This window comes from Sinocyclocheilus rhinocerous, unplaced genomic scaffold, assembly GCF_001515625.1.
Source record: "Sinocyclocheilus rhinocerous isolate Xijiao unplaced genomic scaffold, SAMN03320098_v1.1 scaffold16333, whole genome shotgun sequence".
Taxonomy (NCBI): domain Eukaryota; kingdom Metazoa; phylum Chordata; class Actinopteri; order Cypriniformes; family Cyprinidae; genus Sinocyclocheilus; species Sinocyclocheilus rhinocerous.
Genome location: NW_015625772.1, coordinates 586 through 15,087, shown reverse-complemented (window position 1 = coordinate 15,087; position 14,502 = coordinate 586). Strand labels below are relative to the sequence as shown.

At 34.0% G+C, this 14,502-nt stretch overlaps 1 protein-coding gene across 1 annotated transcript; it reads right to left on the bottom strand.

The window, feature by feature from the left end:
- Positions 1-6,619: 6,619 nt before the first annotated feature.
- LOC107705990 (antigen WC1.1-like) lies at positions 6,620-14,128 on the bottom strand. The gene is made up of 7 exons (XM_016509551.1): positions 13,912-14,128; positions 13,645-13,722; positions 13,115-13,429; positions 12,825-12,996; positions 12,634-12,726; positions 7,099-7,161; positions 6,620-6,973 (listed from the first exon to the last, which is right to left on the bottom strand). The coding sequence occupies exons 1-5, from the start codon at positions 14,126-14,128 to the stop codon at positions 12,717-12,719; spliced, it is 792 nt and encodes a 263-aa protein (XP_016365037.1). The 3' UTR covers positions 6,620-6,973; positions 7,099-7,161; positions 12,634-12,716.
- Between the last annotated feature and the right edge of the window lie 374 nt (positions 14,129-14,502).

The window sequence follows — 14,502 nt, the reverse complement described above, 5'->3', positions numbered from 1 at the left end:
CCCACATGCTGTATGCCAGTGCCGGATGAATGCCAGCTGTACCAGAGGAATGCCAAATTTGTTTGCTGACTGGATCAGAAAGCCATGTCCTAACTGTGACAAGAGGAGGAGTTGGAGATGGAGGAGGGTAATTTGCTCCTGAGCAAGTGATAAAGCTACTGAATAATACTGAATAGACCTTATATAGGAGTAAATGGCTAATATTCTAGTAATATGCATGCTAATAAGCAACTAGTTAAGAGACTCTAAAATAAAGTGTTACCTTAAATTCTACTTCTGTAGTTATTTTGGTGAAACTAACTCAAAAGTAATACAGGAGTCATGTAACGCATTACAATTCTGAGACAGTAATATTGTAAGGTAAGGAATTACTTTTAAATAACAGTAACAAGTAATCTATAATGTATTACAGTTTGGAAGTAACTTGCACAACACTGGTTAACACTACAATAAGTAAATCCACTCCACCAGCTAATTACTGTTCAACAATGTTGCTATAGAACAGGGGTGGGCAAACTTGGCCCTTCCAGGCCACTTTCCTTCAGAGTTTAGCTCCAACCCTAATCAAACATACCTGAACCAGCTAATCATTGTCTTCAAGACTACTAGAAGGCTACAGGCAGGTGAGTTTTATCAGGGTTGGATCAAATCTCTGCAGGAAAGTGGCCTGGAAGGGCCAAGTTTGCCCATCACTGCTATAGAGCTACTGCAAAAACGGAAGTTCAAATACAAAATTGTACAGATGGTTGCAAACTTGTTTCTTTGATGCATAAGGTCTACACGTACTGTATACTCCATAATTGGGAAACAGATATTTCTCTTCTTGACTCACCCATATAAGTACTGATGGCAAATGAAGTAATCGGAAGTAAACTTAATTCGGATACACATCTTATCAGCTCAAGCAAATGCCTTAAATCCCACTGGCCATGTGATGATTCGATACATACCGCAAAATAGGGCAGTCAAAGTGGCTGAAAAACTAAATTCGAATTTTTTACTTTAATATTACTAATATTCTAATTATATTAGAATTTAAAATAATTTCAATTAGAGGAAAAAAGCCTGAGGTCACAAGAGAGTGCAATGGGTGAAATATTAATGCACCGCATTGTTCAAAGTAATTAAATAACATACATTTCTGTAAAAAAAAAAAAAAGCATAACGTTTAAACTAACATTATAAATCGAAGAATTTCATAATTTTATAAAAAAGAAGGAACAAATCAGTATCATGTATTTAGGCATAGATTAATTAAGAGCCGAAGTGCCGAACATGACATGAAATGTTTTAAAAACATGCAGTGGAATGGAAAGAAAACGGAAATTAAATTATATTTGTGATGTATTTGTACATCAAATGTTGCAATAATATTGTTAAAGTGTGTTAAGAATATTTTCTATTTTAAGCAATCTTTGTCATCCCATTTTAGAAAACTTTATTTCAAAAGTGGGACAGCATGTTTTTGACTAATGAGGCACAGTCAAATATACTACATTATTCAATTGATAAAATGTGCATTAAGAAAGTTAAATGCCATACATGTATTTTTGTTACATTTTTGGGCTTATAATGCAACAATATTATTTATTTTAAGATCTGGAATTCAAAACTTAGAGACTAGGACAATGGGATCCTGGACCATGATGAGTCCACGGCTGACAAGGACTGCTTATTTTTGTTATGAAATGTTTTTTACCATTACAATTTGCTTAACACATGCTTTTGAAAGTACGTTCCATATTTTTTGCAGAGTATAGAATTTTAACAACAGTTTAAAGACATTCCAAATCTTTTTAAAACCTTTTATGAAATAATTTTGCTATCTTTAATTAATTTAATTAATTCCAATTTTACATTTTTTACTTCATTACATGGTTGTTATTATTATTGTTGCTGCCAGAAATCTGTCATTTTTGTAATAAATTATTTTATATAGTATGATTTCTGTGTTATATACTATTCTGTGTAAAAATGTGATGTTTTCTTTGTAAAAATGTTACTATTTCTCAAGGCAGCTCAGAAGCTACATCTCAACCAGCATATAATCATGAATATGTGCATGGTTAATGCTGCACAAATGTGGCATAAATGTGTTTATACATATATTAACATTTTAAACAGGAAATTATGAAATGTGAGTACTTTGAATACTTTGGCTGTTCATACTTTAGATACAACAGCAACACTCGGGTATAGCCACAAATGTGCAAATGTTACCTGAGCAGATGACTCCAGCATCTTTAGCATGATCACAGTAACTTCGGTCCCATCCTGCTGATTCACAGTCCTTCAGTGTGGATTCTGAACCAACACATTTAACAAAAGCCATCCAGATTGGTCCTGATCCTGGTCCAAAGTGTGCATTAGCCAGGGCATCTACAGGTTCTCCACAGTCCAGCTCTCTACACACCACTGCAGCATCAGGCAAATCCCAGGCAACATCACACACTGTTCCCCACTGACCTCTATGAAGAACCTCCACTCTACCAGCACAGCGACTGTGACCACCAACCAACCTCACATTCACACTGTCTAATATTTTAAACAAATGACAGAGAGAAAGAGAGGCATATTGTGAATTAATAAATAATAATATTGTCATCTGAAACACTACATTATGATCAAACATTTTGTAGTAAGCAAATTACAAAAACACAATATTCTGACCACTTAAGATAATTCCAGAAATTAACATTGCTTCATCTCTCTCTCTATTCTTTTTTTACTTGTGTACTTACCAGCTGTGATGAGTATTGCAACTGCAAACAGTAAAATGAACATCAGGCATCTCCTCATCATCCTCAGCATGATTAACTCAACATCCAGTACAAGCTTCTCCGCACTGATGATACAGACGAACAGAGCAAACAGATGGTACAGACATCCTCTCAGTCTCCTTAATGAGAGCGAAAGAGGCCCAACACCCTCCAATCACACTCGCTATTACCTTATTAGACACAACAGAGGAAATCATCAAACAACTTCAGTGACAAATCAGAGGACGCTTTTCTGATTTTCTCCATATACTGTATATGTACATCAGTGCTGATGAACTCCTCCTCCCCACACATCAAGACGCCTCACTGAAGGGAGACACGCACACACACACACACACACACATTTGACTTACAGGAGACAGGAAACTCTCCAGTTTATTTACAGCATCAAAGCCAAACACCTGCAGAAACGAGATAAACGCATTGATAACTAACTGTGAATGTCCAAAACACTTGTCTATTATTGTATAGATATGTCAGCATGACATAATAAACTCAACTTTGAAAATTGTAAAATGACAAAATTACATTTGAATAAATAAAGACTTACCTTTTGTTTAAGTCTAAATGGACTATTATTAGTGGGATGCAGAAAAGATTTTTTCTCTCCATTCATTCTTGTAACTAATGTGAAATTTACTTAATCCTATAAAACTGTTTTTCTTCCCTCAGATGGCCCACAAAACCCATAATTGCTATTCAAAGTTGTTCACCTTGTGACCAGCAGAGAGTCAGTGTGCTATTGTACAGTTCTGTAAACCACTTTGTGTTGCACATTCATACTTCCAGAGTAGTGTAGCAACAGACTAAAATTGTACATTTGAACAAAGAAATAATAATTGAATCTCTGTGTATTTTAGCTTGAGAAAAAAATCAGGTTTCGATAGTATCAGCGGTATCTCACGCATTAAATAAAGATGAATGAGAAAATAATTTAGTATGACATAAATACAATTTCAAATAAACCCTCCACTAAACATTACATAGAAAACCAAACTAACTGTGGTTGGTTTACATGTCCGTCAGACCGTCTCTTCTCATCTACATGTTAGTGGTTCTTGTCCAGAATATTTTACAATGTGACTTTTGTGTAGTCAAAGTTTGGTCTACATGAGATTAGACGCAGTCTTAAAGCTACTGAGAAAAAAAGTGCAAATACAATGTTTGCCACACTCACATAAGTGATTTTTCTTGTAGCAGTGTAGTATAGTAGTAATACACAACAATCGTAATATGGTCCCATTTAGAGGGATTATAAATCTATAAACATAACTACTAGTATCAGTGATCCGTCCTTTTAGAGTGGCATCATCATAGGTCTCAGATGTGTCATCAACACCTGTTAAATATACTTACAAACACACAAAGAATTTAAGTTTCAAAATAAAACATTTTACAAATGCATTGTTTAAAAAAATGCCAAAATACCCCTAGCCAACGTTATAAGATTTAATTAAAGGACAAATCTGTGCCAACAAAGGTCAGTTAGCAACAAACGCTAAACGTTTCTCTTAAAAAAGGGGATATTCATATTTCAAATTTAAAACACTTTAAATGAGCACACGAGACAAACTGAATAAGGTGAATAACACTATATTATTTTATAGAAAACTGAACTCCTTGAAAGCACAATCAAAATGTGGCATTAAAAGGGTGGCAATAAAACATGAAAAAAAGACACCATGTATAGAGTAAAAAAATTAAATAAAATAAAACTATATATCAGGAGGTTCGTCATCATACACTACATTGTTGTCTAAATAAAAAAAAAATAAAAAAAATCTCACGAAACTTTAAACCTGGGGCCAGTTGCATAAACTGCTTAGATTAGTCATACAAGTTAGTCGTAGTTAGTATTTTTTCATTTTATTAATTTTTTTCCCCCTTAAGATTAGTCATAACTTTTAAGTCAGACCCCTTGGCTACACCTGCTAGTTGATCAGACTATTTCATGAGCCAAAGTCTTGACATGACAGGACATGTTTATGCAACTGAGCATTTTTAGTTTGTTATTAGTTTAAAATATGGTTATCAACAAGAGCTGTGAGCATTGCTTAAACAGAAACAGAATACAACTGAGCAGAAAAGCATGTTTACTGCCTGCAGAGGAGGCGTCTGACCCTTCTGACCCTACCATCACCATACTCCTCCAGACCTCCCTCATATATAAACGTGTCAGTCATTAATTACATGAACAAAATCTTGCACTAGACTTTACAATACATTACAATATATAAAAAACATTATAATATGCTCTGGCCACATCTGCAGTCATCATGCCTCCCTGTAGCAGGACTATGGCATGTTCACACAGGTGATCAGGAACCCTGCATCTTTCTTCTGGTGTTTTTCAGAGTCAGTAAAGGTTCTTTCTGTAATGTCCTAAGTTTTGGAACTGTGATATTAATTAAATACTACTTAAAAAAACGGAAGCGTTAGCATTAGCTGTTACGCTTTTTTGGATAAGGTTGCAGGCTTGCCTTCTAGTGGCTTTGGGGTCTGGCTGCAGACATGCACTTGCACTCTTAGACACGGGGGGCGAGCCAAGATGGCGTCAGATGCAGACGGAGGATTTTGTTGCTAGAGTTTGCATTCGTTTTTAACACCCTTTGAACAACTTTACAGGCTTTTAGATAATATGAAGGTTTCATTTGCAAAAACAGATAACTAAATTCTCAAAAATCATGTTTTTTCATTGTGCATTCCAATTAATCTCAATCAAATTGCAGTTGGGTTATTTTGATTAGGTTAAAAAAAAAACTAAAAATGACAGCTAACTAACACAATACAAAACAATAAAAACATGATTACATAATAAAAAACATGATTTTTGAAAATTTCAAAAAACGGAGTTATCTGTTTTTGCAAATAAACTCTTCATATACAGAATAAGGCACTGAATAATGGAGCATCAAATGTGCAAATTAGTAACCTTCAACCTTTAGAAATAATTATTTACAAAGATTTACCGATGACTGAAAGTTACATAGTTCAATGATAGTTGGAAACCTCTCCCCTTGAGTTGTATGCTGTAATGGCAGAAAGGAGACGTGGGAAAAATACAGACAAAGGAAAATCTGGTTCTGGAAAAGATCGTTCTGCTGACCACGCTGATAATCAAAAAATGTAAGTCATGGAGACGCATTCCTACGCTCGCTGCAGTAGTCCAGAGCTAACTCCGGTCCTGGACTCGGAGCCATGCACACCAGATCCCAAGAAAAGTAAATCAGCCAACGCTTTCTGAGGTACAGAATAACATCGTGCAAATATTGGCGGAGAAAATGAACCAAAATACTGAAACCCTACACCACGAAATCAAACAAAACTGCTACTGAATTTCTATTCAAAGAGATGCATGATGTTAAGAAAGACATTGGGATTCTCAAGAAGGTAAACGAAGAACACCAGAAGAGAATATCTGAGTTGGAAGAAAGAGTAAATAAAGCTGAAAGACACAAAAGAATATGAAATTTAAGGCTTTACGGTCTAGTGTGTGTGTGTCTGTGTGTGAGATGATTTCGTATGTAATGTCATTGTAAGGAAAACCCTCAGCCCTCAGCTCAGCAGGTGGAGGCTCTGAAGAAATAATTTTTAAAAAGGGCACATAACAGTGTTTGAAAAAAACAAAACAAGAAGGATCAGCCCAACCTTAACCTGCAGATGGAGCTATTTCGGCAAAAGATTCAAGCTCAATGCAAATAAGCAGCCACAAAATGAGACTAGAAACGATTTGAAGTCATTTAAAGCATTTTAAAGTTGAAGTACACCATCACACAGTAAACTCTGCAGTTGGGACAGGTGTATAAATGCGTGTGTGATTTTTTTTTTATCACATTTTACATGCTTTCCACTAACTGCTCTTTAAAAAATGTGGTAAATAGACTGAATTAATTATATAATTTGCTTATTTGTTCAATAGGTAAAACGCATTAATATCCAAATAAAAATAATAAGCTAAATACTGAAATGCACAAATACTAAAATTTGTTGTTACCAAATTTTGCAAAGCATGAAAATTTTTATTAAAAAAAATTTAAATAACATACAAAGGCATTGAAGCATTAGTAGCAATATAAGAAACTCCCAGTAGCTCCAGTAACTAATATGATTTCATGAACAGAGATAGTGGGTGTGGTCATTGAGTCATATGGCCCCTCCCTCTTTATTTGACTCCTCCCCCACATAATCATGGTCTGTTTTTAAAAACAAAAGCAAATTCACATTTTTCATTGTTAGAATTTCATCTAGATTTAGTTTAAATTAGAAATGTAAACATTATAAGTGTATAGTTATAAAGTATAAGGTGACAATAACCTACCTAAGTTTTTCCAATCTTCATTGCTGTTCTTCACATCATCATCAATCTCCTCCTGATCTCACTCTGATACACATGCAAAACAAAACCACACATTGTAATTTGTAATATAGCTTGTCATGTCATAGACATCTCGAGACTATTAGATAAAACCTGATAAAGCCATTATGATTCATTAACTGTAGCGTAATAATAAAAAATTATATAAAAAATAATATATATATATATATTAACAACTATTTTAAACTATAGTTTATACTTTTTATTATGTAATATGTAAAAAAACACAGTGAATCTATTTAGACAGACTGTGTATGGAAAGCCGTTGTAACATTTAATCTATAAGCCGTACTAGTATCTATTGAATAAGTACTAGTATCTAATGAATGAGTACTAGTATCTAATGAATGAGTACTAGTATCTAATGAATGAGTACTAGTATCTAATGAATGAGTACTAGTATCTAATGAATGAGTACTAGTATCTAATGAATGAGTACTAGTATCTAATGAATGAGTACTAGTATCTAATGAATGAGTACTAGTATCTAATGAATGAGTACTAGTATCTAATGAATGAGTACTAGTATCTAATGAATGAGTACTAGTATCTAATGAATGAGTACTAGTATCTAATGAATGAGTACTAGTATCTAATGAATGAGTACTAGTATCTAATGAATGAGTACTAGTATCTAATGAATGAGTACTAGTATCTAATGAATGAGTACTAGTATCTAATGAATGAGTACTAGTATCTAATGAATGAGTACTAGTATCTAATGAATGAGTACTAGTATCTAATGAATGAGTACTAGTATCTAATGAATGAGTACTAGTATCTAATGAATGAGTACTAGTATCTAATGAATGAGTACTAGTATCTAATGAATGAGTACTAGTATCTAATGAATGAGTACTAGTATCTAATGAATGAGTACTAGTATCTAATGAATGAGTACTAGTATCTAATGAATGAGTACTAGTATCTAATGAATGAGTACTAGTATCTAATGAATGAGTACTAGTATCTAATGAATGAGTACTAGTATCTAATGAATGAGTACTAGTATCTAATGAATGAGTACTAGTATCTAATGAATGAGTACTAGTATCTAATGAATGAGTACTAGTATCTAATGAATGAGTACTAGTATCTAATGAATGAGTACTAGTATCTAATGAATGAGTACTAGTATCTAATGAATGAGTACTAGTATCTAATGAATGAGTACTAGTATCTAATGAATGAGTACTAGTATCTAATGAATGAGTACTAGTATCTAATGAATGAGTACTAGTATCTAATGAATGAGTACTAGTATCTAATGAATGAGTACTAGTATCTAATGAATGAGTACTAGTATCTAATGAATGAGTACTAGTATCTAATGAATGAGTACTAGTATCTAATGAATGAGTACTAGTATCTAATGAATGAGTACTAGTATCTAATGAATGAGTACTAGTATCTAATGAATGAGTACTAGTATCTAATGAATGAGTACTAGTATCTAATGAATGAGTACTAGTATCTAATGAATGAGTACTAGTATCTAATGAATGAGTACTAGTATCTAATGAATGAGTACTAGTATCTAATGAATGAGTACTAGTATCTAATGAATGAGTACTAGTATCTAATGAATGAGTACTAGTATCTAATGAATGAGTACTAGTATCTAATGAATGAGTACTAGTATCTAATGAATGAGTACTAGTATCTAATGAATGAGTACTAGTATCTAATGAATGAGTACTAGTATCTAATGAATGAGTACTAGTATCTAATGAATGAGTACTAGTATCTAATGAATGAGTACTAGTATCTAATGAATGAGTACTAGTATCTAATGAATGAGTACTAGTATCTAATGAATGAGTACTAGTATCTAATGAATGAGTACTAGTATCTAATGAATGAGTACTAGTATCTAATGAATGAGTACTAGTATCTAATGAATGAGTACTAGTATCTAATGAATGAGTACTAGTATCTAATGAATGAGTACTAGTATCTAATGAATGAGTACTAGTATCTAATGAATGAGTACTAGTATCTAATGAATGAGTACTAGTATCTAATGAATGAGTACTAGTATCTAATGAATGAGTACTAGTATCTAATGAATGAGTACTAGTATCTAATGAATGAGTACTAGTATCTAATGAATGAGTACTAGTATCTAATGAATGAGTACTAGTATCTAATGAATGAGTACTAGTATCTAATGAATGAGTACTAGTATCTAATGAATGAGTACTAGTATCTAATGAATGAGTACTAGTATCTAATGAATGAGTACTAGTATCTAATGAATGAGTACTAGTATCTAATGAATGAGTACTAGTATCTAATGAATGAGTACTAGTATCTAATGAATGAGTACTAGTATCTAATGAATGAGTACTAGTATCTAATGAATGAGTACTAGTATCTAATGAATGAGTACTAGTATCTAATGAATGAGTACTAGTATCTAATGAATGAGTACTAGTATCTAATGAATGAGTACTAGTATCTAATGAATGAGTACTAGTATCTAATGAATGAGTACTAGTATCTAATGAATGAGTACTAGTATCTAATGAATGAGTACTAGTATCTAATGAATGAGTACTAGTATCTAATGAATGAGTACTAGTATCTAATGAATGAGTACTAGTATCTAATGAATGAGTACTAGTATCTAATGAATGAGTACTAGTATCTAATGAATGAGTACTAGTATCTAATGAATGAGTACTAGTATCTAATGAATGAGTACTAGTATCTAATGAATGAGTACTAGTATCTAATGAATGAGTACTAGTATCTAATGAATGAGTACTAGTATCTAATGAATGAGTACTAGTATCTAATGAATGAGTACTAGTATCTAATGAATGAGTACTAGTATCTAATGAATGAGTACTAGTATCTAATGAATGAGTACTAGTATCTAATGAATGAGTACTAGTATCTAATGAATGAGTACTAGTATCTAATGAATGAGTACTAGTATCTAATGAATGAGTACTAGTATCTAATGAATGAGTACTAGTATCTAATGAATGAGTACTAGTATCTAATGAATGAGTACTAGTATCTAATGAATGAGTACTAGTATCTAATGAATGAGTACTAGTATCTAATGAATGAGTACTAGTATCTAATGAATGAGTACTAGTATCTAATGAATGAGTACTAGTATCTAATGAATGAGTACTAGTATCTAATGAATGAGTACTAGTATCTAATGAATGAGTACTAGTATCTAATGAATGAGTACTAGTATCTAATGAATGAGTACTAGTATCTAATGAATGAGTACTAGTATCTAATGAATGAGTACTAGTATCTAATGAATGAGTACTAGTATCTAATGAATGAGTACTAGTATCTAATGAATGAGTACTAGTATCTAATGAATGAGTACTAGTATCTAATGAATGAGTACTAGTATCTAATGAATGAGTACTAGTATCTAATGAATGAGTACTAGTATCTAATGAATGAGTACTAGTATCTAATGAATGAGTACTAGTATCTAATGAATGAGTACTAGTATCTAATGAATGAGTACTAGTATCTAATGAATGAGTACTAGTATCTAATAAATAAGTTCTAGTATCTAAAAAATAAGTACTAGTTCTATTTTTTCTTAACAAGAAGAGTATAATTAAATACTAGTCACTATTGGAATAAGTACTAGTACTTATTCAATAGATACTAGTACGGTTTATAGATTAAATGTTAAAACGGCTTGCCATAGACTGTGAACCATGTTGTTTGTTTTCATTTTCAATAGGGTATATGTCGAACGTCACCTGACCAAACCCGGAAAACAGGTCTCATTGCTTCAGCTTGTTGGAGAACGTGCTAACAGCCGTAATAAATAATAGCGATGTCTAAGGACTTTGAAGATAATCAGTTAAACTAGCTAGCTGTTTTTATTGTCGATGTTTTATTCATTTTTTTTATATATAAATGTTAGTGAAAAGAATAAAAATAAAAAAAACTTTTAGATATCATTCCGCATATGTGATGGAAATTGGTTATGATAATCTTTGGTATCTACTTTGAAGGCATCTTGAGTAAAACTGCTTCATATTTAACGAAGCATATGTAAAACGCTTGAACCAGAAGCGGCGAGACCCGGTTAACAGAATACGTAAGTCTGTTGCGCATAACCCCTATACAGTACGAACGTTACTGTTGCTCGTCAGTGGCAGCTGTCATAGTTGCTGTGCGATAAGCGCAATCCTCCATAGGCTAGACCGTCCCATTTAAGAATTCTCAGTTTGACCTTCACTTACTTCGAAGGCATGGCCAAAATCTGGTTTTGATCTTGTAGGTGGGCTTTTTGCCTTAAAAGTTAAAAGTTTCACTTTTTTTAGACCATGAGCTCTTTTTTTATTTTACTGCACTGCGCCTTGCTTTTTTAAAAGCTCAAATTCATTCTGTGTGATCAACCCCTGTTTATTCAGCTCACTGTATTTCAGAGATAATTCACACTGTTTATTTTACTGCACTGCGCCTTGCTTTTTTAAAAGCTCAAATTCATTCTGTGTGATCAACCCCTGTTTATTCAGCTCACTGTATTTCAGAGATAATTCACACTGTTTATTTTACTGCACTGCGCCTTGCTTTTTTAAAAGCTCAAATTCATTCTGTGTGATCAACCCCTGTTTATTCAGCTCACTGCATTTAAGAGATAATTCACACTGCAACAACAGATGATGATGATCATTAGATTACGTTTTTTTGTAAAATCACGATTCAGCTTAGACTTTCCACAACTTGAAAAATGCAGAATTAACTTCAGTCCATAGAAACAATGAAGACTAATGGCAACAGACACTGACAGGGAGACTCAGTGATCCAACAAAACCTGACAAGTGTGCCTGTTACGTTGGTTGGCATCTGTCAGTGCAGTTTAAACTCATTTTATGTGGCTGGCCTTTTTTATAGCAACTGTTGAACAGTCAGAAGTTTTCAATAAACTGCATTGACTCAAAGAGCTGATGCTATCGTTAATATCATATTTTAACTTATTTAAAAATAAATTGTGTTTGGGGAACTAAGTTAGTTCTTTATCTCTTCCAGCTCTACAAATGCACCTAATATGAAACTGCTTATCACTCTTGAAAATTTCACACAGGAAGAAACTTTCACTGGCACACACACAAACATGCAGCTTTGTGGTTTGGAGTCTCACAAACTCTCATCTACAAATTCATCTGATTACACAAACACAGAAAGATAAACAGTTGCACCCATCTGACATTCTCAGTTCAGAGACTTTAATTGAAATATTGAAATGTTACTTTTTGTATGATTAAAATTGACAAGGTAGATGTGAATGATAGAAAAAGCTTTAATTCTACAGTGGATCAGATCTGTATCACTGAAGTCTCCCATCATTTAATCTAATTTGACTGGAGTCCCAAAATTGTATTTACTTTGATAGCCTTTTCTCGCCACGGCTTTCATAATTTTTAAACACATAAATCGTAAAATAATTAAAGCTTTTAACATTCTTCCATGATGCCTCACCCTGCTGAGTGAAGTAATGTTGTCTGTGATGAATCTCGTGATAAATGGCCTCAGTGTGTGTCCTGTGTAGTCCTGTGTACCAGTCAGAGAGAGCTGTGAGTGCAAACAGACAAACCTGCTGTCAGTTCACAACACATGACTGATCACACACTGAATTAGACACAATATGACAGTCTCTGGATCTCTCCTACCTCTCCTCATCACTCTCTTTCGCTGAATCAATATAAGATGTGGCACTAAGCAGTAAGAGCACAACTCCCAGTACAATCACAAGCACTGGGGGGACGGAGAGAGACACTGCTGGAGGAGTTTGTGGAGAAGAGACTGATCTCGATGCACCAGAAGTACTGAACACTGGCAAATCTGTCATTATAAAAACAGGCAGACACAAACATTAAAAATAATACATTTAAAAAATATATATATATATTATCAGCTCTAAATGCTCAAATAAATAATATTCCTCAGTGTTAGCTGTGACCTGCACAGGTGAGTCCAGCGTGCTCTTTGCGTGAGCAGTCAGTGTGGTTATTCAGGGAGAGAGGACAGTCCCACAGGTGAATCTCATTCCCTCTGCACTCGACTGTGTTCAGCCGCACAACACCTTCACCAGCACTAATTGTTGAATTCCCATCAGCCCTCAGTGCTGCTCCACAACCCAGCTGCCTGCAGACCACCTGAGCATCGCTGATGTCCCACTGATCATCACAGACTGAGCCCCACACAGCGTTATGATACACCTCCAGCCTCCCAGAGCACCGGCCCTCCCCTCCAATCAGTCTGAGAGGAACATGATCTGAAACACACACATCCAACCATCACTGACCAGCTTCAACACAACATTTACAACAAAACACACACTGAACCAAGATGGCTTTAAATGTATGATTAGACTTCTTGTTCTTGTTTCAATGTACATATTTCAATGATATATTTGGAAAATCAAGCTTACGTTAACTAAAATTAAATATTAGTACAATAATTATATTAATAAAATTACAATTAATTTACCTGAACACTGTTTCTGGTGAGGAGATGGTGAAATAAAACATGTCAGACGACTCCGAGGAGACTCCTGATTCTCCTCCTCTGAGATTAAACACAGTGAAACATATCAGTGTGAAAACATATAATTTAAGCCACACAAATCATTTTATGCTCTTTCCATCAGCTAAGTTTAACTTTTCTTAAACATTAGTTTACTCACGACATATAAACATTGTGTTTAAAGAAACATGACTACTGAGACCATTTTACATCATTTAAATATCATCTCACTTGAGCAGGTGATTTTGGCCACTTCATCCTTATTATTACAGTCATTCTGTCCCCAGGGTGAAGATGGACACTGCCACAGATATGAATCATGTGGTCGACACATTACTTTATCCAGCCAGTTAGGAGCTGATTCCACTCTTGCTGTAGAATCAGACAAAACCCCAGATCTTCCACAGTTCAGCTCTTGACAGATCAGACTCGCTGTGTCTCCATCCATCCAGTTCCAGCACACATTACCCCAGGATCCATTGTAGAAAACCTCCACATTCCCTTCACAGCCCTCACTTAACCTGATCTCTTTAAACTCTAGATGAAAATTAAAAATATAATTTTAAAATACCAAAATTTAAAAACCTGGGCATTATGGATTTGTGAATGTGTTAAAAGGTTATTTCTAAAACCTTTATATTAATTTTAAGTATAATTAAAAAAACACAGCATTATTGTTTACCTGAGCACACGACTCCTACATCCTCCTTGTGTTGACAGTCATGTTTTCCCCAGCCTGGAGAAGAGCAGCTCCACAGGGACGTCTCATTCCCCTCACACTCCACCTCATCCAGCCATATGGGTCCAGAACCAGGACCAAAC